At 47.9% G+C, this 27,152-nt stretch overlaps 1 protein-coding gene across 2 annotated transcripts in view; it reads left to right on the top strand.

Annotated features, from left to right (window-relative positions):
- LOC144792160 (protein DGCR6-like) overlaps window positions 1–27,152 on the top strand; it is a 132,890-nt gene that overhangs the window by 63,794 nt on the left and 41,944 nt on the right. For both annotated transcript variants that reach the window (XM_078667054.1, XM_078667053.1), the window contains exon 4: window positions 5,188–5,328. In XM_078667054.1, coding sequence (XP_078523180.1) covers window positions 5,188–5,328 — 141 coding nt within the window. The remainder of the gene's footprint in view (window positions 1–5,187; window positions 5,329–27,152) is intronic.

Genomic DNA, 27,152 nt, shown 5'->3' with positions numbered 1-27,152 from the left:
GTATGTGTGCATAGTTTTTTATAAAGTATGACTGTAACTAGACAGCAGTGAAACTCTTAATACACTGTGTTAGCTCTTGGAACATGTTTCATGATGGTTTCCAGGAATGGAGGATATTCTGTGATTGTTGGCTTGCAAGGGTGTAAGGTTTCTAGTGAAGAGTTTTGTTTTTCTTTGTTTTCTGAATTGCAGGAAAGCAGGTGTAGTTCTAATATTGATGGGGATGTTGTTCTCGGTCCTTGTGCATTGATAGAGAAGATCTTCCTTTTTTGTTTAATATTTCTTGTTCTGTTAAGTCATTGCGCCTGGTGTTATGCTGACTGCCTGAGGTGGTTGTTTTCTCAGCCAGGTATGCTCAGGGACTTGCAGTTTCTGGTGTCCATGTAGGTGATACCAGCAAATCCGTGTTCAGGCTTATGGTCTTTCCTCATTCATGGGTATATTTCCTTTTATGGCTTAGCCAAATCAACACCAAGGTGTATGGGTAGTAACTAAATATTTAGTCATTTGCTCCTAAATTAACAGACCAGGGTCAAACAAGCATTTGCAATGCAATAGGTCTCGCATTTGAGAGACTTTGAGCTACTGGCATTGTAAATCACAAACCTTTTGTGTGTTGGTTTTGAAAACATAAATAAAAGGCATCATCATTTACAATGCAAATAGCTTAAAATTTCGCAAATGCGAGACCTATTGCATTGCAAACGCTTGTTATGCTTTCCCTATATTGTTTTAGGTCTCAACTACACAATGCATGCGGTCAGAGAAGGCAAAGTCATAGCGTTTTATTGTGTTAGAAGGGGATGGGCAATAAACGACATGGGGGACAAAGACTGCGTCGGCTCAACATCCTGCGATTCTGGGCTTTCTGTAACTTTTAGTCATTCTGAAGAGCAGATGTCCTGCTAGATAACATGGCTAAAACACATTCACAAGGCCAATAGCTCAGGCATTGCCGAGATCTATTGGCTTTGTCAATGCTGGTTTTATTCAAGGGTTCCCTTTGTAGGTCTCGTTTACCAGACGGCACAAACTATCTGGTTGCGAAATACCTTTTGTAGGCTTACCGCCCTTCTAATTCTTTACCGCTGTTTGGCTTCATTTCCAGTCATTTGCTTGCCTCCTATCCAATGTCTTGTCTTACTCATATTGTGTTTGTTTCTACCCTGGAGGGAGAAACATTAGCTGACGTTCATCCTTCAACAGTTCATTTCTTTTCCCTTTTAGGTTAAGAACTCTGAGTGCGCACATATTTACCAGCTTTCTACCGTGTGTGCTTGTGCCCCAGCGTTCAGTATTCTCTCTTCCTCACATGCTGCTCTCTCTCGTATGCATCCACTCCCTAAACTCTGCAGACAGTGTGAGCCATCCGCACTCTTCCGAGGTAGCTCACTGCCCCGGATGTACAGGTTCATCCTCAGGCCAGAGGCTATATAATAAAGGAGTCGTAAACCACTCAGTCTTCGACCATACTGTCATACTGTGTGGTTAATTGCTATTAGTGTGTGATTGTGGTGCGACATAGGCCGCAGATGTAACCCGGTAACACCCACAAAATGGCGACGAGGATTAACCATGTGTGTTCTTGGCGTAGTCTGCACGCAGCAGGCAGCGGTGCTCGGTTTACCGTCTCTGCGGCCGAGCGCTGCTGATGACGCGGCTTCCCCTTCACTCAAGGTGCAGTAGTCTTGTGGTGCCAATTGCGTGGTACCCCTGGCATAGCGTGGCAAGCAGCTGACTGTCCACGCTGCAGAGGCATCACTCCTGGTGTACCGGCTGCTGGCACGGACTATAGCCTGCTGCGGTGAAGTCCTGCCCAGTAAAGCTCAACCACACCTCTGTCACCCGCCAACACCACCCGCACCGTGCCTAGTGACCCAGATGAGGACAGTGAGGGCCTCAAATACACGCTGTCCAAGTAATTTGAACTACTACACAATAGTGAAGCTGCAGCCCGGGTGGCGAAGCGCGACATAGAAAGTGCGGTGCGACTGGTCCTATGCAATATGTAGTATTCCAGTTCGTGTATCACTTGCCGTTCGTCTTTCTTCGGAACTCCTCGCGCACCATTGCCTCTGCGGTCTTTACGGCTGGCTCGTCACATCTCTAGCCTGGAGTCCGCCGCTCATTGAAGAAATGACTTGAACCATGCCGCTTTCTGAAACAAGTCGGCCTGGAGCGGAGAACAGCCTAAGAGACGCTGGAGGGCACGAGCGTGACGCCGTGCGCGTGCACGTTGCCGTTCCCTGCGGCTCGTGCCAGTGGCGGCGCCTGAAAAGCGCGTCTTAGAAGCGCGTTCACAGTCCGGTGTCTGCTCGTGCACCGGTCTGTACCACTTGGGAGGCTCAACACAATGACAACAAGCTTTAGAACGGCCACACCACTCCGAACAAAATGCACGGAGGTCACGGGTCGGCCGTGAGGACCAACCCTAGTGGGAAACCTGTTACATCACTTCAATTATTCGAATAGTTAAAATTCTTGGAGCGGCGGGAGGAAGGGAACCATAAAACCTGCTAGCAGAATTGTAAAGGAAGGGGGCAGTGGGAACGGCGATATCCAGGGTGCAAACAATGTACAGCACATAAAGGAGCAAAAAAATGCGCAGGAAGATTGCTCATTTCCCCAACTATTTCACGGTCGAGTATTCTCACTAAGTCACCCAGCTTCATAAACGCGCTGCTCCGCGCCGCCATCTACAGAGAAGCGCGCGCCATTGCGCGTGCACCTGCTTCGGTCTGACTGGACTGGGCCATTGGCGGCGGGGGTGTCAAGTATTCACAAGTCTAGATCGCTCACCTCTTGCTGTCCCTCCGATTCATCCTCGACACCGGCCGACGATGCTTCAATGCCCTGGAAGCCACAGGAGTGCTGCCCCGACGCCTCTTCCCCCCCCCACACCGCCAGTAGCTGCTGGCGGGCGTCGCTCAGAGGCCCGTAGTTTGTTGCTCGAAGTTCAGCTTGTGAAGCGAGATTAAAACAAGTTGGCCTGTAGCGCGCCTTGGAAGAGACGCGGGAGGGCAGGAGCGTGACGCTGTGAGCGTGCACGTTGGCGTTCGCTGCGGCTCGCGCGTACACAGACATGGTGTCTGCTCGTGCACCGGTCTGTGCCACTTGGGGAGGGAAGACAACCACAATAAGGCTCGCTAGCGGCAGCGCTTCGCGCTGCAACGCCAGGCGAGCCCTAAAAAGGAAGAAATTGTTCATTATGGAAATTAGATCTTTATGTAAATCTGCAATAGAATTAAGCGACTAAAAAATTTAAGAATTGTTTTGCTACCAGTAATTTCCCATCTGAGGATAAACCAGGATATATATATGATAGAATAATTTTTTTGCAACATTACTACGTCAAGTTAAAATTGCTTAAATTAGTAGGACCGAGAACCATATCAAAGGTAAGAGAAAACGAACACCATGAAATACATTAGTAATCCTTTATGGAGCTGCCCCTTTGACTGTTATGAGTACATACGGTTGGTTGGAGTATCACTTTAAATTTTACCATCCACCATAATAGATCCCAACTTTGTAACCTAAGCTATTAAACATTTCCACCGCTTATCTGCTTTACAAATGAGTGATTATAGGTTTGAGGTCGTCTCCAAGCTTTAAATTGATGTTCATTTTGAAATATTGTGCAAAGAGAGCCGTCATTTTAGCATTAAAAATTCCAAATATAATGATTTCCATAGGATGTGCCTTTAGCGGTAATTTTCATATTTCACTCCAGATTTCAATAAATTATCGTGAGCTAAACTGGCGAAAATGTTGGCGCATAATGTTGCATGATCTTGGCAAAAAACAGAGCCTAGGTCCCACCTGAATTTCTGTGAGATGGAGGGGCATGAATGACCCCAACCTGCCAGCCATCAGCCTGCCCTGCTCCTGGACTCCCTCCCCATCCCATAACACAGCGACCAGACAAGCACAAGCATCCCTTCTCCCATGTGACCTGCTTAAAGCAGGTTGTAAATGGGAGCCTTAAGCCCCATGGATTAGGGAATTCGGTGCTGATAATCTGCGTGGTAAAAATGGCTCTGCATAGTTACTGCCAATTCTGTGTGGTTTAAATTATAATGGCATGCTACCGGCAGGGTATTACCGCATGTTACAATGTTTGCACCAGTACCATGCAACTCGTAAGCGTGACCCTTGTGGGTGCAGCTCTTTACTTCTGCATAATAGATGACCCTCTGGCCTAAACATATGCAAAACCTGTGTCATTAATGTGGTCTTCCTTTAGAATACCAAAAGTGGGAGCGCTCCTCTGCTGGGATCCCCTGATGCGGTCCCTTTATCAGGCGTTACCTACTGAATTGCTTTGCAGAACAATTCTACTTTGGAATGCAGTCCTGTTTGACCTCCATAGTCCTTGGCGCTTTGCAGTGCATGCTCCCCCCACGACCCTAGTCTCCCCCCAAAGGCACCTCTTTTAGCATCTGACTGTGCTGCTGCCTCTCACAGTTCCGTCCCCTCACGTTCAAAATGCCTATTGGCACCTATGGCTCGGGTTCAGCAACCCGCTTTAATGCAGCCACAATGCTTGCCTTGCCCTGCTTATCTTTTGCACATCCAGTGACTTCTAATTCTAATTCCAGAAGACATGTATATTTCCTTCTGTTTCCTGCTACCTGTGGTATTATCTTTCTGCGGCCCACAATACCTATGAGTCTTGCCTACTACCTCTTTAATGCCATGGACGTCCTAGAAAAAAAAGGAAGCATTTATAAGTTTCTATAATTTTTGTTATTTCTAGTGGATTTGCCTTTTTATCTATCTCTATTTATTTTAACTGTATAATAGGTTTTCTTCAGAGACAACCTAAAGGTGATGTAAGATAAGAGGAGAATATCTACTATTCGCAAGAGAATAAGGGTTTACTATCCACCCTTGCAGAGGACCTAGACTCTGTTCCCTTGCACTTTGGGTTTAGGAGCAATAGGGACTTAGAGAAAATTCAGGTTCCAAAGAATGTCTATTTGGTGGGGCAAGGATGGCATTAATAGTAGAATGGATTGGCACGTCAGGGTTTGGTGTTGGCAGAGGCATATTCTTCTCTTGGATGTAATTGAAGTTACCTACTGACCTCACAGCCCATGCATATAAAGAGAAGCTGAACATAGAAAATCTGAAGAGAGTTATTGAAGAATAATATCTTTATATCGAAATTGTGGTTTCCTTTAGGCTTTGGAGCAGCGCATTAGGGATGAACAGCGCATGATGGATGAAAAAATCGTCCTGGAGCTGGATCAGAAGGTGGTGGATCAGCAGAGCACTCTGGAGAAAGCTGGCGTTTCAGGTTTTTACATCACAACCAACCCTCAGGTACAGAATAGGGTGTAACCAAGGCTATTTAGAATTTCACACCAAGTTACTAATGTGTCTGTACTCTCATAAATACAAATGCAAAGGGTTTCTGAACCGCAGTAGTAGTAATTAATTTAGTTTTTTTAGAAAAAATATATTTGATAATAATTGCCCTCTAAAGCAAATTTACCTTGTAGAGTTTCATGGCGGTTAAAATGACCCTGACAATTTACAGAAAAAATAAGCATGCAGGCATGTTTGTATGTGGGGTTTGTATATCACGAGCCATCTCTGAAGGGCGTAGGAGTGCTATACAGGGTCAAAAGCAAAGATACTGTCTACACATGCTTTTAGGGGTAGCTCGTTTCTGAGAGCAATGATGGTTAGTTACTGAGTTGTGATATAGTACTCTTTAAATAGGTGTGTTTTTAGTTCGTTCCTAACTTGCACTATAGTTCAAGTGATCCTGATCGATATGGGAATGTTGCAGGTGCTACATGTGTCGACGAAGGCCAATTTCTTTGGCTTTTATTTTTGAACTCTCATTTCCAGTCTGATAATGTCTGGGCAGCATGTGTGTCGAGCCAACTGAGGTGGTGAGCTTTTCTGCTCAAAAGGCAGAGGTGCCATTCATGATGGACTTTATGTAGCTGGGGTTGAAGGTGGTGCACACTAGGAAGGGCATCCAGTGGAGTGCCATCATAGGAGGTGTTGTGTTCATATCGCGGTCCTTGATGAGGCATTCTGCTGTGTATAGGATTCCCTCGGGCCAATGTGGAGCCTGGGAGGTCACGGAGCGAGGCACTTGCATCCTCCAAATGCTTGAGTACAAGGACTTGAATAGTATTTCTTAAGTCTCTTTTAAGGTGGGAGTGGACATTTGTTAAGTAGAGAGCTGGAACTAGACTATATTAGATATCTTGGCTATGTGTTCCTTAAGTGGGAGGTCTGGTGCCCGGTAGCGGAACCCATAGGTAACTCGAAGCTTCTGGAACCTCGCTGTACCCATGTGACCTAAGTGTTGGATGGATAGGTAAGAGTAGTATCAAGTGAAATATGTTTCCAGTATATCTTATTCAAGACTTTAGGGTGTGGATGAGGGTGGGATTGTCTACACAGTTGATGGCAGTTGAGGGGTCCATCAGTATCAGGAGGCAGGGAGTTAGCTTTATATGTGGTAGGAGGGCAATATCACACTGCTTCCCTTCACTCAGACAGGTACACCACTCATGCACTCTTTCTGAATACCAGTAGATAGAAGGGGATAGTGAACTGAAATGATGACATGAGTAACTATTCCTGCCTCTGTAAGCTTCTCAATCTGTGACGTAGTTGGTCTATAGCCAAGGGGCCGCCAGCCCAGCAATACAGCAACTGGGCACTGTGGTGCCAGTCTCCAGCCATCACGCAATAATCAACAAACACAAGAAATGCAAAACAACATTGATAAGACAAGTATGACTTGCCACTCGTGCATCTCAAAGAATACTTGTTTGTCATCACTATTTATCATTGTGACAAATTCCTACAGGTTGTACCAATGCCATCAGAAGTCATGCAAATGCGTTGGTCTGGCATTCACATATAAAAGAGATGTGAAACGCAATTAGAAATTGCAAACATTTGCTACAATACAAATGTAACAAACCCTGACAAGGAAATGTGGGAAAGAACTGCACATTGTTGATAGTATTCCCTCAACATTATTAAAATGTCCTAAATGGAAAATTGCTCGTTTGCAACTTATTTTGCACAATGGTTGACATGCATGATGGTGCCTGATGGTTAAGCATGCTAGGTCTCCGCACGATGAAATCAGGTGAATGGGAGGAATTGCCAAGACTTGACAGTGAAACATTAAGAACACTTGTTGGCATTAACAAACGTACATTAAGCATTGCAAGTACTGAGAGAGCTAGGACATGTTGACGAATTGTGCCAGAGACCAAATAGTTGCCTATGGTTCTCACTCTAATTATCCTGGTTGGCCTGCCTGCTGTCCGCTAGGTGCCAGGCCACCTATATCACCCAGCAGCCAGTTTAGTCAGGCCGGTGCTGTCGATATTTACACCTCATTGCACAGGTCTTTGCTCTTCACTTGCATTTCTTGCAAATGCTCTCAAAATGTTCCCAATATAATGAAATATTGCAGGACATTGTAGGTGAGCCACACACTGAGTAAATCAAAGGTAAACCCTTTTAAATGGCACTGGGAGATGTCTGTGTTCCAGCATGGACTGTTAACACAGTGCAGTTATGTAGTGTCTTACATATAAGCAACAAATGTTGAGGAAGCCCTCCACATGTTAAAAAATGTATGAAAGGGCAATAAGGAAAAAAAACGGTATTGGCTTTTGTATGTCACTTACTACCCGACCGAGGTGCCGAAGCACTTTGTAGGTGGGCAGCACCCTACTCAGAAGAGATCATGATGTCCAGTATTCGTTTTCAGAGTAATGTGTGCTGTTTTCCGTAACTGGGATGGTGTTGACATTATTCTCATCATGTAACTTGTGGTTTTGTGTAAATTCTGCTTAGGCAGCTGATTTAGTACCATACATTTCAACAACCTGTTTGTAATATTATTCTGTGTATAGTTAATTACTATTTGATTGTGCTTGTGTTGGAATTCAGTTCTTGCCATTTGTCTGGTGTGATTGCTATCTTAGTATATGCATATGTTGGTGATAGTTGGGTACGGTGGATGTGTTAGTAAAGAACTGGAATAGCAGGTATTTAAATATGGAATTAATTATGAGGCTGACAATAATAATGGGTTTGTTAGGTGGTGAAGGATACAAATTCAAATAAAATTCAACACAAAATACAAAACAATTCAAAACATTATTCCACATGACATGAGCTTTACAATATTGAATTAGCCATTGAGGTCCTGAAACACATTAGCACGCTTGTTCGAATAAGAGCAACCTACTGCATGCATGAAATCAATACAACTCTGGTCTCAACACCTTCCTCACTTAGGCGGAGTAAAGCCACCACTTTCATGGCTGTTAAGGCAGCCTTCCTGTGCTGTTACTTCAAATGCACAAATGTCACAGAACTATGAAAATAAAACTCATTCAGGATTTTAGAGTCAAAGCCAGACCCCTGTCCACTATTTGGCAGCTCATTTTAAAAGTGCACCTTCTGGGGCGCTTTCCTTCCGGGTCCTACTCCTTGTCAGTTGCAGTAGCACAACCACCACAAGTCAGCCCCAGCCACTGTGAACCACTTCTCCTGCTGTCAGGAAAGCACCCACAGGAGCAATGGAAGGAACTGGTGTGTGTGTGTGTGTGTGTGTGTAGGACTGGGGTGACCGGGGTTCTATGCCAAAGTAAAAAACTGAAACTACTAGGGGCAGCATCAGCGGACTGAGAGGACGAGAGAACAAGATGGGGATAGACAATGGGAGTGGAATCAACAGCCTCAGAGAGAGATGGAGAGACAGCAGCAGGACGTATGGCGAGAGACTGAACCGAAGCAGGTGAGAGACAGATGCAGAGTGTGGAGCTTGCACATGCAAAATAGGTTAAGATGGACCAGTGGGGGGGTATGGATATGAGAGACTTTCCCAAAAACATCGAGCCAACATTACGATACATGGAGTAAAACAAAGTGCTAGCAATAAAAACATTCATGACAAGAAAAGATAGAAGATAGTAATAGATTGAGGATAAGATAGAGAAGAGAAAAGCAGCAGCGAAAAAGAGAGAACGCAAATCAAGGAAAGAGTGGGGGAGAGAAAAAGAGAGACTACATATGTGGTCACCATTGAGAAGACTACAGGAATAAGGCTGGAGAGACTGCAAATGCAGATGGTACTTGAAGAGACTGCACTAGATTCGAAGGAGAGATGCTGAGTCCCACAGTAGATATGAAGAGCTACTGGACCAGAAGGAGGTTGGTTAGAGAAATAAGCACTCCCTACAGAAGCGATTGAGAGAGGAGTCACCAGCCTCAGTAGAGTTAGACTGCATCTGAAGAAGAGAGAGAGGCACCATTAAGTGGCTCTTATGGGAGAGAGGTCTTGCAATTTGCTGAGAATAATTCTACTAATCATACTGAATAAAATAAGTATTGGTGCTTTCTACTACTTATTTACTACAGGGTCGATTAGGCGGATTGGGGTCATTTAAGTACCAAAAGACGAGGGCTCCAGCAAATTAGAAAATCTACATAAAAAAACATTCAAAGTCCAAACCATTAAAGTTTGTTTAAAATTGATTCATTGCAGAAAGCTAAAAGGCAATGGGTTAGTTATTGCAAATCAGTATCTTAATTCAAAAGAAAATCGAACTGTAAGAGCAGCAAGTGGACTGACGTTGAAGTTGTCCCCATAAGAAATTAGCAAAAGGTTTGGCAAGCAAAATATTCTAAGTACAGAGTTGAATTGCAAACCGACAAGAAGTTTACTTGGTATGAAAGCAAGAAAAGGTCCAGCATACCTCCCAAAAGTATCACATTTTATAAGCTCACATGAGTAGAGAATGAAAAATGTCTTAGCTATCGTAATGGAAAGTTTCAATTCTATTAAGGACTCGGAGGCGAGGATTATGCTATTCTTTCTTCACTTTATTGAATAGAAGCCATTTCGAAGTCAAGTAAAGCAAACTACTATTCCCATGAACCATAGGGATAAACAGATAAAACAATAGAGAGTGTCCATAGCTAGAGTATCCCATCTTCTGCACCAATCACAGGTCCCCAGGTTGCTGATAGTCCTCTGTCCCTGTCAACTCCTCCTCTTTCGTCGCTCAGCCAGCCATCAAGGACGCTTCAAGAATCTTGTTTGTTGGAATCGCCTGCAAGGAGCAAAGGCATAGCGTAAGCTACAGAAATGATTAAGGATCAACCATGTGGGAAAAGCATCTCAAGTACAGTCACAAGAGATTATTAACAGGCCAAAGCAGGTTAAGGCAAAACTTTACTTACTCCAATATGAGGGAGTGAAAACCAGCAAGAAACTTGTACCCTGGGTGGGATAATCCTCGCCTCCGAGTCCTGAAAAGAATTGAAACTTTCCGTTACAATAGCTAAGAAATTTTTCATTCTACGTCAGGACCGAAGGCGAGGATAATGCTAGTTAAAAGCTTGCTCACAACCAGATGAGCCATATCAATAACCGGTTTAAAGTAAAACCGCTTAAAGGTAGAGTCTGAAGACCAGTCTGCAGCATTCAGAATGTCTTCCAGACGAGCTCCCAGGGTAAATGCTTTGGAGGCCATTGCCCATCTAGTAGAGTGAGCTCCAAACATACAGAGGTCTATTCCAGCCTCCTGCATCACCCACCTAACCCAACGGGCAATCGTGGGAGAGGACACAGCCTTGTGGGGCTTCCTAAGTGCAATGAGGAGCTGTTATTCCCCAGGAGGTCTAAATTCCTCAGACATCCCCTCATATGCCTTGAGGCAAGCCACCACACAACTTCGGGGAATCCGGGAACGCAGGATAAGATATGGATGTCGTCCCACACTTGGTGCGTCTACGGATTGTAAAGGTAACCCCTGTAGGGAAGAAAATCCTACCAAATACGTCCAGGGCTCTGACATCGAAACTCATCTGCAGGAGACGAAGCAAAGTAGCATGACCAACTTCGCGGAGAGTTCCTTCCGAGAGAGGAATCTGTTTGTCTGCCAGGACAGGAATAAGTTCAAAACCCAGTTGACATCACATAGTTGAGAATATCGCGGTTCCGGAGGCAAAGAAAGGCGAATGCCACGAAGGAGACAACAGTCAAGGGTGTTCCCTGACGGGGGAGCGCCCACAATGGTGTGGCCGGCTGAGATGGCGGAGCGGAAGGTATTGATGGTGGAGGAGGTGTGGCGCAGCGGGCAGAGCGACTGACGCTGGAATCTGGAGCTCACGGTTCGATCCCCGGCGGCAGGTCAGTCCAGCACCATGTGACTCCGGGCAATAGCTCGCTTAATCTTCCTGAGTGCCTCCAGCGCCGGGACACCACTTCGGAGGTAGCTGTGCGCTTTACAAATACTGGTATTTCATTTAATTATTTCATTTCTGTAAGCCAAGCCTTTTTCAGCCAGGGCGGCCAAAATTATTCAGGATGGAAGTCACATCTGCTGCCATGGGATTGATACTCCGTCGGCACCACCGTCTTCAAGTGGAACGATATAGTTTGACAGTGCTGTAAGCCCAAGCCTTGGACATGAACTTCTCAGTCGCTCCCGAAAGACCTGGGACCGCCCATCGTCCCCTGTAATCCGCCATGCCATCTGAGATAGTGATCCCTGTTCGATCAATGGATGAGGAACTCCGTCTGGACTGAGGAGGAGAGTCGGAAAGCGGGGGAGAAGGATTAGAAAATCCCATGAAAGTTCCAGAAGAACTGGAAACCAAACTTGCGACCTCCAAATCGGCGAAATGAGCACCACGTTCGCTCGCTGCCGCAGCACCTGGACTGAGTCCCGGGTAATAATGGCGAACGGAGGAAAGGCAGAACCCGCTTCCTCCTGCCAGTTCTGCAGAAACGCGTCCGTCTTCTCCGCAAGGGGATCCGGTTTCCAACTGAAGAACCGGGGGAGCTGGTGATCCAGGTGGGAAGTAGAGAGGTCTACTGAGAAGGGGCCCCAGATACCCTATATATCCGCAAACCCCACGGATGCAGTTTCCAAAGATTCACGTCGTGGAAATGACGGGATTAGAAGTTTGCCACCTAATTTGCTTGACTGGGGAGATACTCCGCTGAAACGGAGATCTGATGGTCCAGGCAATACTGCCAAAAGTTTGCGCCAGGTCTGAGTGGGCCTTCGAGTGTGTGCCCCCGAGATGGTTTATATATCGGACTGCCAAGATATTGTCCATTTTGAGGAGGACACAGGACGAGATCGAATCCTTGGTCCAGCACTGGATTGCGAACAAGCACGCTAAAAGCTCCACACAATTGATGTGTAACTGTTGCTCCTGCGGAGACCACACACCTCCCGTGGTGAAGTTGCCACACCTTACGCCCCAGCCGGATCTGCTCACGTCTGACTCAATTATGATATCTGGCGCTGAACCAAAAATGGCTCGCCCATTCCAGGCTTCCATGTTGGAGAGCCACCACTGGAGTTTCTCCCTTGCGTCTGCTAAAAGAAAGATCCACCTTGTGGGAATAAGAGAGGCCCCTGCGCAGGTGTGTAGCCTTGAGGCTTTGGAGGGCTCTCTAATGGAGCGGACCCGGGAATATAGGCTGGAGGCCTATAGAAGGCCCACTATGCGAGCAAGTTGCCTGAGCCAGATCTGAGGCTGGGCAAGAGCCCTCCAAATCTCATGACGGATCTTCGACATCTTGCTGGCGGGAAGGCTGAGGGTGGCCTCCACGGAGTCGATGGAAAAACCAAGAAAAACTACCTTCTGAGAGGGAACCAAAGTGGACTTGGCCTCGTTGATCATGAAGCCGAGGCTCTGGAGAAAATTGACGGCAGTCTGGAGATGACGAGAGAGGGTATCGGGGTCCTACGCCATCAGGAGGATATTGTCTAGGTAGACAATGAGTCTCATGCCCGAGGCCCGAAGGCGCTAGATGACTGGTCGGAAAACCTTGGTGAAACACCAAGGGGTGGAGGACAGGCCGAACAGAAGAGTGGCAAACTTGTATACCCTGTCCTGCCATCAAAACTGTAGAAACCGGCGGTGGGGCTGGAAGACTGGTATTGCGAGGTAGGCATCCTTGAGGTCGAGGGGCGCCATCCAGTCGTTGGGGCGAAGAATATCGCGAAGCAGATGGATACCCTCCATCTTGAAGTGGCAGTAGACCATCCACTCGTTGAACTCTCGCAAATTGATGACCGGCCTTTGACCCCCGTCCGGTTTGTCTACCAGGAAGAGGGTGCTGAGAAAGCCTCTGGGATGCAGCCGCGATTCTGTAATTGCTTCCTTGTACAGAAGAGACTGAACCTCTTGGTCGACTAAAGCGGCCTCCGCTGTGGAGAAGCAGAGCGGGCGTGGTTGCAAGGGCTGCAACTGTTCCCCATGAAACTCTATATAAAAACCACGTACGGTTTGCAAAACCCAGGCGTCCCGCTTGATGGAAGTCCGAACCGGGGAAAAAAGCACCAGACGGCCCCCCCAATTTTAGAAGGGAAAACACTAACTGGAGGAGTTGGAGGCTCCAACACCTCTACCGCCTCTGTTCTTGCCTCGTCGTCCACGCGTGGGGAAAAAATTGCCTGGTCTTGATACTGCCCGGAGGAGCCTTGACCCCTGTGTTGGTTGGGGCGGCTGGACGAACGGCCCGTCCTCGTCCGGCCCCTCAGAAAACCAGAGGGCGAAACACCTTCCTAATGGAGGATTAAGCCTTGTCGAGGGAGGTAAAGTTGTTGACAAACTTCCCTAACTCCTTAATAAAAGGCACGCCAAAGAGGCCGCCCTGAACAATGGCGCCTGCCTCTGAGTCGGCCAGGTCCCCCAAGTTGGGGTCGACCTTGATGACCAGGGACCTGCGCCGCTCTGTGGAAATCGTGCAGTTGGCGTTTCCTAGAAACACCACTACGCTTGGCCCAAAGAGGAAAGATGGTCAGGAGAAATCAGGGAACCAAAGGCTTTGGCCTCCTCCGCTATGTCCTAATATTTTGGTAATTGGGCCCAAGATGTCCAGCAACTTGTCTTGGCAAGCGCACCAATACCTGTCAATGCCCTTCTTAGAGTCTTTGACAAATTTCTGCAGGAAAGTGGCCATTCTGAGGTCAATGTCTAGAGTGGCGGCTACTTTCCCATCAAGGGAGGGGACGCTCCGCCCGAAGACAATTACGGGTGGAAGGTTCAAGGAGCCGGCGGATCCGACTGCCAACATATTGGGCAACCTTGTCCGAGGGGGCCCAGTCGGAGGACCTTGGGTGGAGAATATCGTCCGGGTTTAACATGTCCGCACAGAGGTTTTGTCCATCGGTGGAAGAAGCACTCTGCCCATTGGAGGCAGGAGTGGGACGAGAAGGGCGCCAAGGGCGTGAAGGCTCGGTATCCTTGCCAATATCACCCTGGCCTCCATCACCTGTGGTGGCGGACGACACCGTAGGAGCAGTGCAGACCAGGAAAGCCTGTTTAAGGCGGTCAAACGCATCGGAATCCACCCCGTGTCTCTAATGCGTTTGGCTGGAGGAGACTGGTGATCACCTAGCGAGCCACTTGTGGAAGGGACAGCTGAGAGGGACTGGGCGACCCTAGAGAGCCTGTCACAGGCCTGATCGATTTTGCGAGACAACCTCTCCTCAAGGGGGGTCATAGCCTGTTCCACCGCCTTCTATATGGATGCGTCCAAGGCATCGTAAAAACCCTCATCCCACTGAAGGGCAGACAGCAGGTCCTCCTCCAACTGGTCGTCTTGATAGACGTCCTCTTGGTACTCCTCCATTCTGAGGGAGGTAGGTAACCAGGTAAGTAACTAGTGCAACAGGTAGGGAATTAATGCAACTAGTGTAAGTGAGGGTAGGCTAGAACCAGGTAGGTAACTAAGAAGAGGTGGAGGGCCTCAGTGAAATGGGGGGCTGGGTGTCGGCCTATAATATGGGCGTGTAGTGCTTGCAATAAATGCAGGGCCTGAAACCTGGGACCCAACAGCTCAGGTGCCAAAAACTTAATCTAAAGGGCGGCCTGCACAATAAGGGTACTAGCAGACGCTATCTGCAATAATGACTCTGGAGCGTTTAAGCGTTATAAATAAAGCCTAGTAATACTGACCCTCAGGGCAGGGAAACTGCCATGCACTGCCTTACGGCAGAATACAGACCCAAAAATTGGGCGTTCAACGGGGCGTAGTGTGACACACTATACCTAATGGCAGGTAAACCTAAGACAGACCTGGGTCAGGGGCGTAAGAGCAGGCAAGACCATGTACCCGCAGCAATGCGGCTTCGGACTCTGTAACACGCAAAATGCGCTGAGTCCGGCACGCACTCCACGGGCAGGTGCGTACTTAGGCGCCCTCTGGCGGTCGACAGGAATCACCGCAGACGGCACCAGGTACACAGCCCCGCTAGGGAGCTCTGGTGCTTCCACGGCTGGAAGCAAGTCGCTGCGAACTTTCAGTCACAAGAAAAACCTGTCACGGAAATTTAATGAAATACGTGAAAGCAATTTGGTGATTTTGGCGGGCGCGCCGCCACAAAATGCAGAGTGGGGCGCGTGTGCGCCGCCACAAAATGCAGAGTGGGGCGCGTGCGCCGTAGACATGCGAGCAGTGAGGGGAACGGCGCTGAAGCAGCACACGGGGAATATGATAAACAAAAACCCCACAGCGCAGTGCGCCACTCCCAGAACGCCAGTGAATCAAAAATTTGCTAGCATTCGCGACAAGAATTTTCAATTCTATTAAGGACACGGAGGCGAGGATTATGCTTCTCAATCTTTACTGCATAAAACACAGCAGCCAATGAAAATGTATATTTTCAGCAAACATTAACATAAAAACTTCATTACCCATGAACACCCATGAGTATAGGCACGCCCCCACAGTCCATAAGAACCCCCTGCGTGCTCCCATCATCCTCTTTCTTTGAGGCGAAACAAGTCCAACAAAACTTGAACGGTCACAATCCTCCAACGTGGAAGAACATCTTCAGGCGGAACATCCTGACCTCCGGAGTCGATTAATCCGACTTCTTATCAGATCCTGAAATAAAGGAAATAACACCACCGTAATCCTTGCATAAAAGGGTGGGTAAGCTTAATACATACAGTACATTAAGCCGGGTGGGATAATCCTCGCCTCCGTGTCCTTAATAGAATTGAAAATTCTTGTCGCGAATGCTAGCAAATTTTTGATTCTATTACAGGACCGGAGGCTTCAGATTATGCTAGTTTAACGCTGATTAAATACCACAGAAGAAATATCTCCCACCGGCTTATAATAAAATGTTTTAAACGTTGAATCAGAGGACCAATCTGCACAACGCATGATATCTTGGATACTTGATCCTAAACCATAAGATTTAGACGCCATTGCGCCTCTAACTGAATGAGCACCAAAGATGCTCGTATCAACACCAGCTTCCTTCATTATGAACCGAAGCCATCTAGCAATAGTGGCAGCTGCCACTGGTTTAAAGGGCTTTTGAATAGCAATCAACAATTGTGAACAGCCCTGCGGCCGCAAGGCCTTCGTACATTCCTCGTAGGTCTTTAAACATTGGACCACACAAAGTTTTTCATTTTCAGGAAAAGCATTATAAGAGATATGTCTAGACAATGTTTTAGTACGACCTGTAATATGAAAAGAAACCCCTTCCGGGGTAAACACTCTACCTGTTACGTCGAGTGCTCTGACATCTGAAGATCTTCTGCAAGACGATAAACAAAGCAACATGGCCAGTTTAGCCCATAACTGCTTCCTGGAAAGGAGAGAATTAACCGGCCATCTGTTGAGCAAGGAAATCACAACTGAGACATCCCACAAACCCGTATACTTGGGTTTGGGAGGATTGGCTACCCTGATGCCTTTCAACAACTTACAAACAACCGGATGCATGCCCTCTGGCTTACCGTCCACTTGGGCATGGCCCGCCGAAATGGCTGAGCGAAAATTGTTGACCGAACGATACGCTAGGCCCCCTGCCGCTTTCTCAGAGAGAAAGTTCAAAATTTGGGGTAACTCTGCCCCCACGGGATCCAGATGTCGCCCCACGCACCAATCCACCCAGTTCTTCCAGGCAGCGGAGTATCGCTTCCTGGTGGAAGGTGCCCAAGCTTGTTTGATAAAGTCAGCAGTCTTGTCCGAAATTCCTGGCATTTGCCATTGTTCCCGGAAAGCCGCCATGCCATCAGGGTTAACCTGCCCTCCAACAGCAACGGGTGCTGTTCCTGACGAGGGCCCTGCAACAACCACTGCAAATCCGGCAGTAGCCGGGGGCGATCGCAGCTCCACTGTAACAGCTTGGGAAACCACGCCTGTGATGTCCACCACGGCGTTACCATGACAATTTCCGCCTCCTGCCGTATCACCTGAGTCATCACTCTGGGGATCAACAGAAAGGGGGGAAATGCATACTGGATTCCCTTTGACCAATCCTGGAGAAAGGCATCCGTTGCCGCTGCCAACGGATCCGGCCTCCAACTGAAGAACCGGGGAAGTTGATACGTCAACCTGGAGGCAAACGGGTCCGTCTGAAAAGGACCCCAAATCGCCTGCAACCAGAGAAAGACCTGGGGAAGCAGCTTCCAGTCGCTGTAATCCCTCAAGTGCCTGGAATGCCAGTCCGCCACTTGGTTGGCCTGACCCGGGATGTATTCCGCTATGACCGATATCTGGTTCTGCAGACAGTAGTGCCAGAACTCCTTGGCTATTTGGACAAGAAGAGACGACCTCGTGCCGCCCAACTTGTTGATATACCTCACTGCGGACACATTGTCCAGACGCAGGAGGATGCAACATGACGTCTGCTTCGGGGATAGCGTGCGGACCGCGAACGATCCCGCTAATAGCTCCAAACAATTTATGTGGAGTTCCAGATCCTGTGATGACCATCGTCTGCCTGTGGAAACATCTCCACAGCGCGCGCCCCAGCCCCACCTGCTGGCGTCCGACTCTATTACCACGTCTGGGCGCGACCCGAAGATCGCCCTGCCGTTCCAGGCATCCACGTGGCCTAGCCACCATTGGAGTTTGTGCCGAACCTCGTCCGTAAGCGGGACCGAGTCCGTATATGAGAGACCCTTCTGAAGGTGCCTGATCTTCAGGCGTTGGAGGGCTCTGTAATGTAAAGGACCCGGGAATATCGCCTGAATTGACGACGCCAGGACCCCTACAATCCTGGCCAGGGTCCTGAGCGTGACCAATTGACTGTCCAGTAGTTTCCTGATCTCCTTCTTCAGCTCCCTCAACTTCGCTTGTGGAAGATGCAGCTGCGCCGTGAGGGAGTTGATCGTGAACCCCAGAAAATCTATCACCTGAGCCGGGGTCACCACTGACTTCGTTAGATTTATCACAAACCCCAGGCTTTGCAACAAGGAAATAGTCATGGTCAAGTGTTGAAGCAACACCGACCGGTCCTGTGCCATGATCAGAATGTCGTCTAGGTAAATGATCATGCGCACTCCCCTTTCTCTGAGGAAGGCTACCACTGGTTTCATGACCTTGGTGAAACACCAGGGAGCCGAGGAGAGACCGAAAGGAAGAGCTAAATACTCGTACCACCGGCCGTTCCAATGAAACTGCAGGAATCTGCGGTGCGGAGGAAAAATTGGAATAGAAAGATATGCATCTTTCAAATCTAGTCGCACTAACCAATCTCCTTCTTAACAAATCCGCTAACATGTGAATACCCTCCATTTTGAAATGGTTGTACACTAGATACTGGTTGAATTTTCTGAGGTTGAGTACAAGCCTGTTGCCACCTCCCTTCTTTTGGACTAGAAAGACATTGCTGGCGAAGCCGCGAGGGCTTCTCTGGCAAATAGCGATCGCGCCCTTCCTCAGCAAGTCTGCCACCTCTGCCTCTATAAAACTGTGATCTAGTTGGGAAAAATGGAGAGGTGGCGGGGGGGACGCTTGCACAGGAGGAGAATAGAATTCCAGCCGGAACCCCTGAATAGTCTGCAAGACCCAAGCATCTTGAGTTAACACCTGCCATTGCAGCAGACAATGCTGCGTGCGACCCCCCAATGGAAGGAAAGACACATTTGTGAGACTCACCGGAACTTTGATGGGCCTTGAAATTCGCCCTGTTGTTTCCCGACTGGAAACGTCCTTTGTTGAAGCCTCTTCGTGACGGATAGAAGGTTCCACCGCGGGTAGAGTCCCACTCACCGCGGCCGCGGCCAAAATCACCTCTCTGGGAGCCTCTCTGGAAACCTCGGCCTGACGAGCGACCCCGCCTCGCCCGGCCCTGTTGAAAACACCCTGCGTGAGTGCGCGCTTGATACCGCTCTGGGCTTTATCCAATGCGGTGAAAGTACCGACATATTTGGTGACATCTTTTACAAAACGGTCACCAAAGAGACATCCCCCAGCCAGGGGACCCGGCTCTGCTTCCGCCAGTTCCGTCAAGTTCCCGTCCATGCGCATAAGCAAGGACTTGCGCCTCTCCGAAGAGACGGCGCAATTGGCATTGCCCAGAAAACAAATCGCGCGCTGAGTCCATTCAGCCAAGATGTCCGGGTCCACCGGTGTCGCCCCTTCCTTGGCCGCCAGGGCCATTTCCAATATCTTTGCCAGGGGCCCGATGACATCAAGCATTTTGTCCTGACAGCCCCGCCAAGCGCGGTCCAACCCTCTTTTAGGGTCTTTCGAAAATTTCTTTAAGAAAGTGAGCATACTTGCGTCAATTTCCGGTGTGTCAGCGACATTATCCGGAATATCTGGACGCGGGCATTCCGACTGCAGCCGGTTGCGTACCTCCCGAGTGAAGCTCTTCCGGAGGTGGTCGTGAATGTAATCTGAAACGTCCGCCGGCGGAACCCAGTCCGAAGACCGAGGATGAACGATGTCCGCGGGATCGAAGTGGAAGGCCTTAGAGGCCTTGTCCTCCCCTGCCTTGGGAGCCGGTCTGGCCTTCTTAGGGGGCGGAGGCTGCTCCTCCGAGGTGTCAGTGTCCGTATTGGTATCTGTATTAGTGGTGGTGGTATCCGTGTCCACTACAATCTGACGCTTACTTTTCGCCTTGCCGCCAGAACGTGGCTGAGAAGGGGCGTCTTTAACCGGTAGGGAAGCCAAGGACTGCGCATGCGGCCACATTTGGCGCTCTTCATGAACTTAAGTAGAGGTAGAGGGAATATCGCGCTTCTGCTTCTTGCGCTTATCATAACCATGGCGCTTAGCAAAGCCTTCCAACTGCTTTCGAATGGGGCGCAGGGCCACTGCGAGTGCCTGTTGCACAGTCTGTGGGACCTTCGTCTCCATGGCTCTATCAACGGAAGCTTGGACCGAGGCATCCAAAGCTTCGACAATGTTATCTTCTAGGACAGCCTCCTGCTGCCCTTCATTAGTTTCCTCCCCATCTGCCTCTTCCTCTTCAGGGTACTTAACCCAATTCTCCATGGTGTTGAAAAAGCAAGGTAACACAAGGGATAAACCCTGGCAGTTCCTGGGGGTGGTGGGGGGGGTCAGCCCACTGCACACAATAATCAGTCTATACACACTGTACCCAAACCCCCTCAGCAAAGCTGTATTCTGCAAGGTCAGAGACCTAGGTCCTGAAATTATACAGAGCGTGTGCCCACTCTGGACCCTGTAATTTGTACAACCAATCTGCTTGGCGATCCAACAAGAGGCAAGCCGGTGTGTGGAACTCGCAAAACGCGCGTTCCTGTCTGCCAAGGAAACGTGCCGAGGCGCGCCGCCCAAAACGCTACCAAAACCTACCAGAAAGCAGCCCAATTGGTCAGCGTTTTTGAGCGCGCGCGTCAGCCGTGGGCCACCCGGCCTGAACGCAGGGCGTACCAGGGAGCCTCAGCGCGCCCTCAGGCTGCCGGTAACGGGCCCAGAGGAAGAGACGCGGCGGCCCCTTGCCGGTAAAGACCGTTGAAATCGCACTGAAAATGCGCGCGCTCCCCAGCGGAGCTGCCCCAGCGTCAAGACGGCCCAGTCATGAGCGTACAGCGCGGTGAGGGCAACCCTCGCGCGCCGTACACAAAAACATATCAACAGAAATAGCACAAAAACCAGAAATTACACCAACGTCCTCAATTATGGAGCGGACTGAGCCGCAGCACTCAAACAGGCATTAGAATACAATAAATGCAATAATCCCCCAAAGCACCCCCCAAACCGACAAGCAGAGTGAGGGGACAGGGAAGGTGCACTTAACTCTGGCTTGTGAGCAGCAAAGAAAGAGGATGATGGGAGCACGCAGGGGGTTCTTATGGACTGTGGGGGCGTGCCTGTACTCATGGGTGTTCATGGGTAATGAAGTTTTTATGTTAATGTTTGCTGAAAATATACATTTTCATTGGCTGCTGTGTTTTATGCAGTAAAGATTGAGAAGCATAATCTGAAGCCTCCGGTCCTGTAATAGAATCCGCAGTGAAGCACAACAAAGCCAGTAAGCAAACAACAAAGCCAGTAAGCCAATAAGCAAACAACAAAGCAATTAAGAGAGAACAAACAAATTAGGACTTATCTTGGCTGCAAGCAGCAAAGAAAGAGGAGGAGTTGACAGGGACAGAAGACAATTAGCACCCTGGGGACCTGTGATTGGTGCAGAACACTCTAGCTGTGGACACTCTCTATTGTTTTATCTGTTTATTCCCTATGGTTCATGGGAATAGTAGTTTGTTTTACTTGACTTCAAAATGGCTGCTATTCAATAAAGTGAAGAAAGAATAGCATAATCCTCGCCTTCAGTCCTGACCTAGAAGTCCTTGACATAATGTGACGTTGTAACTCCGGTCCGAACTAATAGTTATGTGACATAAACCAATCAACAAATAAATTGTGTTATGTAAAACTCTAGAAAACCACCTAAAATGTATATACAAGTATCATTTTAACCTGCTAAAAAGGGCAAATGACATTGAGCGATTGAACAATGAAAACATGAATAAAAAATACAATTGTAGCTGCAAGCAGCACCAGGCTTCAGTCTAAAACACAGCTAGAAATATTGGCTGGGTTTCTTCGAAGCACATTAATTGATACAGTGAAAAAAACCACCATTGGAAAGATCACATTTTTTCTATTATATGAAATAGGAAAAACACAGACAGAAAGAGCGAGAAATCGTGAAGAAAAACACAGAATGAGAGTGCAACTTTTAAAAATCATATTTCTTTAGCTAGCAATGCAGCCAGTTCAAAAGCCCAATAAGCAGCCGCGGTCTGTGCAGGTAACAGCGGTGGGGCCGTGTGGAGGATGTCGAGGGACGATGCAGAGGGGAAAATAAATAATTAATTTTCCCTCAACATCGTCCTTCGAAATCCCCCCTTACAATGCCCCACCGCTGTTACCTGCAAGGACCGCGGCTGCCAATAAGTTAGGTTTGTGGCCTACTTGTGCTAACTTTACCACAAAAAAATAAACATGAATCTTTATTAATAAATCTCCTTTAACATAGGACACAACAAAACAGAATTGCCTCTTGTAAGTGTATCTGGTACAGACTTCGCCATCGGAAAGAAGCAAACTAAGTCAGTGTAACACAGCAGGTTTGGACTTACTTGGAAGTTGGGACTAACGATGATATTCATATCATTGCAGCATCGCCCCACTGCTTGCAGCAGTGAAATAAAGAAAACATAAAGTGATAATAACTTGTTGGTATTATCATTTTATGTTTCCTTGCTGAGGCAGCTTTGTGGGCGGGCGGGGCTGCTTACAGAGCTGGGGTGAGTGGTTTGGACTCCCAACCTGCGCATGGGCCGGCCAAACATTCATGTGCTCTTTCCCTGTTCTCAATGCTGGCTGCATTGACAACATGCCCATGCCCCCATTCCTTGGCTGAGCGCCGATTCACAGCGCTCAGACCAATCACAATGCTGTGATTGGCTCAGGGGAGCCTGGCAGCCGGGTGCTTCCTGCTTCCCTATTCCGGTTGAAGAGATTACGGAGGGATGGCAGAAGAGAGACCAGGTAATCAGGTGAGTTTTTTTATTGTTACCTTTTCTTCCCCTTGCCGGCCACCGCTGCCCTAGGTTCTGGCTCAGGAGATTGAAGTCAGTGAATTGGACCTTGGAGCCTCTGGTGTCTACACCCAACAGGTCAACCTTCTTAGCGTCCATTAAGATGAGACACTGAGGTCTGTCCTCTGGAAGTGGAGGGGTAAGAGCCCACCAGGGATGCTCCCTGAAGGTCTGAGTTTTTCAAAGGCCTTTTCCCACACTTTACAGCAAGACTGCCGCAGCCTGTGCTCGGCTGGGGTGGGTGTGGGTGAGAGGGGGGGGTTGGAAGGTTAAGAGGCTTCTGAGGGAGAGAGAAAGATACTGAACTGTAGACTTAAAAGCTTCAAAGGCAACCTCTGCAACCAGCACAAACTGCCATTGGGTAGGGCCTGTGGATGAAGAAAAGGTATGAGGGCCCAAGCTGTGCTTGTAGTACCGTATGGCCAACACAGGAAATAGAAGGTAAGGTGTGCTGCAGCGTTGCTGTGTCACTTTGCATCAGTGATGCAGCCCTCTCCACAAAAAGACCGCCTGAAGGTGAATGGAGAGCCATTTTTAAGTGGTGATGTCTACAAGCCCAGTGCCTACTGATACAAAATTCAAATGCAGGCATAGAGTGCAGGCATGCACAGCTACTGTTCATGTTGTTGCATGGGACTCAGTCAAATGCTCTCACATGTGTGTGTCTGCTCTGGCAAATCCTACCTTTGTCATGCGCCTATGTAACTAACATGTGGGCTGAGTGCAAACCTCTCTCTCAGTAGTGCTTGTTGAAGCTCTTTTTCTTGGTGATCACATGAGGTCTGAGGACAGCTGCATTGCAACAGTAAAGCAATTTAATAGTTGACCAGGAGGGATTTCCACTTTATGGCAGGAAGACAGACGTATTCACTGTCCAACTGAAAAAATAACAGGAGTAACCTAGCAGTTACATTTTCTCTAGACGAGCCAGGATAAGTAAGCAGTGTTGTACACATGTTCAGCATGTGTACCTACCACACACCTGTCTCCCGCTTGATGACAGAGAAAAAAATGTGTGCACTTTGTGCAATAACAGGATTTTGTAATTCCAATTGGCAGTCAGGTGCGTTGACACAGTAGTTGGCTTGCCCCCTCTGAGCACAGCTCTCAGATCCGGCAGTACGAGCTATCCAGTGAATAATGCAAAAACATGTCTCAAAACCCAACAAGACTTCATTAAATAAAGGAACATTCAGGAATGCCTTTTGTTGGTGAGTGTTAGAGATGTATGACTGGGCAACCAACTGTTTTTCTTTTTTTCTCTACACTGGTTGGCCCCTTTAAAGTACAGTGCGATGAGTCCCACTGGCAGGCATACAGGAAGGGATGTGCAGAGCAATTCTTCAAAGCCTGGTTACTGCTTAACAGTTCTAGTAGCAGGCAGTTTTTAGGTTTTGCCGACATACAACTTCTGCTGTCGAAAGACCTAATGTGCACAGTACCAATACGTGTGGGGCTTTGGGTCAACCTGTTTGTTGCTCCTGTTTCTTATTTACCTCATTTGCTTGCTTCTTATTTGATGACTTTCTGTCCTCTTCTTCTTGTGTTTGCTCATACCCTGGAGCATGACTGTTTTACAGTATTAGTGTGTGTACGAGTTGTATCCTTCCATTGCTTACACTCAGTAAACTACTTTTACTTTGAGCACATATATTTTTAGGTTTCACCTGCATAATGCTTGCAAAATCTCTTCAAAACATTTTTTTTTAAAAAGGGACTTTAAACCTGCCCATTACGTACTGTTACCTACTGTTGGTTGGCTTCTATGTCACTCCCATTTCCTTGCTTCTTATTGGACAGTGCCTCCTCTCTTTCGGTTTCCTCCTGGGTCTTCGTCTGTGTCCCTGCTGTGGAGCATGGACCAATTACAGCTTCTTGTCTGTGGCCAGTGTCCTTCCACTGACTCCTGCCAATCCTTTTTTTTTGGTTTTTCCCACTCTTAGTGCATGTGTCTGCAATCCCTCTCCGTAACCCCCGCCCTCCTCTTGTGATGTGCGTTGTCTGCCCACCCCGCTGTCCATTGTCTTCCCATTCTTCCTCCCTCCTCCCATGTTGGTGTTGGTTGTTTCCCTGGTTTCCTCCTGTGTTTGTTGTTTAAGGTTGTATGGTGGAACAATGAGTTCCTCAACAACGACTACCTTAACAACGCGGTCTCTACAACGACCGCGTCTTATCCATGATATTTTTACCACGCATTCCTTTGCTACGAATTTTTGTGGTAAAGGCATGCAATCGTAAACGGACATCCGTTGCTAATCTTACGACCACCCTCCCTCTACCCTTAAGCCCTAAATACACCCCCTACCTCTTAAAAACTGCCCCGATCTACCCTAACCTTCTTTTAACTATCCCATGCCCCCACACCTAAAAACAAACCCAAACCCCTCCCACCCCCTAAAAACTATCCCATTCACCAACCCCCTAAAAATGAACCCGAACCCCTCCCACCCCTAAAAAGATACCCTGCACCCCACCCCTAACAACTAACCCAAACCCCTTAAAACTACCCCAAAACACCCCACCCTCTAAAAACAATCTATGCCCCTCCCAAAAACGACCCCAAACCCCTCTTACTTGACCTCCTCTCTCCCCGCCCATCCCGAACTCTAGACCAATTTAGGCTTATCTACGTATGTGCGTGGTTACGGCTAAGTCATTGTTCGGGCAAGTCGTTGTTTGGCTTGTGTGGCTCCGGAACTCGTTGTTCCGGAGTCGTTGTTCCGGATGTTTCCCGTTGTTTAATCACCCCCCACCCTCTTTGTGTCTGTTGTTTTAATCACCCCCCCCCCCCCCCCAGCCCTTCCCACCCTGCCTTCCGTGTCCATTATTTAATCACTTCCCCACCTGTGTCCGGGTCGGTTATTTAATCTTTGCTTGCGCTGCTGTGCAACATAAAAAAATATATTTTGACAAAGCCAAATGATCTCGCATAGGGTAAACCTATGGGTTTTGCCTGTGCTCGTTTGCTCTTTACCCTAAGGCGCGCTGTTTCCCTGTCACAATCCCTCCATAAATCCCCAAACTGCTCGTTTTTATATAGTATATTTTTTTCTGCATCGGCACTAAGATTGCCATTCACCAACCCCGTTAAGCGAACCCGCCAAATCGCTACATGGTGCATACGAGATGTAAAATTTGCTACAATGAGTTAATCAAACGTTAACTTTTTAAAACCAGGTTTTAAAATTGTTTTATAAATGGATAGTAATTTTAGTTAAGTTTAAAGCTTAGTTTATTGGCACCACCGCGGCTAGACTTGTGCTATCCATTTTAATAGTATTTACTAAACCTGCATTCTTGAGCTATTTTCCATGCAAGTACTTCTAATTTTACAACATTGTTTTATAATGGGTTGAAATATCTTGGTTACCACTGACATCTAGTGGGTCAGTTTGGAACAGTATCACATATTTTTGTAAAAACAACCTCTGGCAACAAGGAATTAAATAGAGCCCTCCCTCCCTTCACTGGGTTTTATCTTCAAATGACGTACAGCTCTTCGTGGCCCTTTGGCAAAGTTCCCGCTATACAAATACCACTTTCATACATATATATATCACCTGTTCATCATTCTTTTCCTCTCTGCCTGGGGGATCTTGTAGAAAATGTTTGTGTTGCCAAGCGATAGAAATGCTGTTGTGAAGCAGCAGCTGAAGTAACTTCTGGGTGTTGGGGATTTAATTAAAATGAAAACAACGTACCTTACCGGGTCCTGCGCGCCTCAGCTCCTGGCTGGGTCCCGCATTTTCCCGATAATAAGCAGCCACAGGCAGCCTCCCTCCCCTAAGCCAATCACAACGCTGCAATGGCAGCGTTGTGATTGGTGAGGACGGCGCCCAGCCGGGTGCCTATGGGGAGGCCATTTTATCTATGTAGGCTGCATGCAGTTGGGCCCCGTGACATTGGGCAAGCCACTCCTCCCCTACCCGCCTTCCCCCAACCAGGCATACCCTTGTGCTTTCTTGCAGTGCAAGAAGCAGAAACATAAAATGGTATTTAAAATACCATTTTATCATTCTGCTTCTTGCACTGCGAGAAAGGAGTGGGGCGACGCTCCTCCGCCCTAATGGAGGAGCCGCCCCTGATCAGTGCTGTACCTGTCAAAGAAACCGCGTACAAAATGCTCCACAGCGCCACTTATTAATCCTCCCAAACCTCTAATGTAACAATCTTGTATTACTATTTTATAGTAAACAGAGTGGGCAGAATAGAGTCACTTTTTATTGGCAGTCTGTTTTATATATTAGGATTTTCGAATTTACTTGAAAGGTGCATCCCTGCACATGTTCACA

The sequence above is a fragment of the Lissotriton helveticus genome, chromosome 11, assembly GCF_964261635.1.
Source record: "Lissotriton helveticus chromosome 11, aLisHel1.1, whole genome shotgun sequence".
NCBI classification, from domain to species: Eukaryota; Metazoa; Chordata; class Amphibia; order Caudata; family Salamandridae; genus Lissotriton; species Lissotriton helveticus.
The sequence above is the reverse complement of the archived record's forward strand: the minus strand, read 5'-3'. Positions and strand labels throughout refer to the sequence as shown.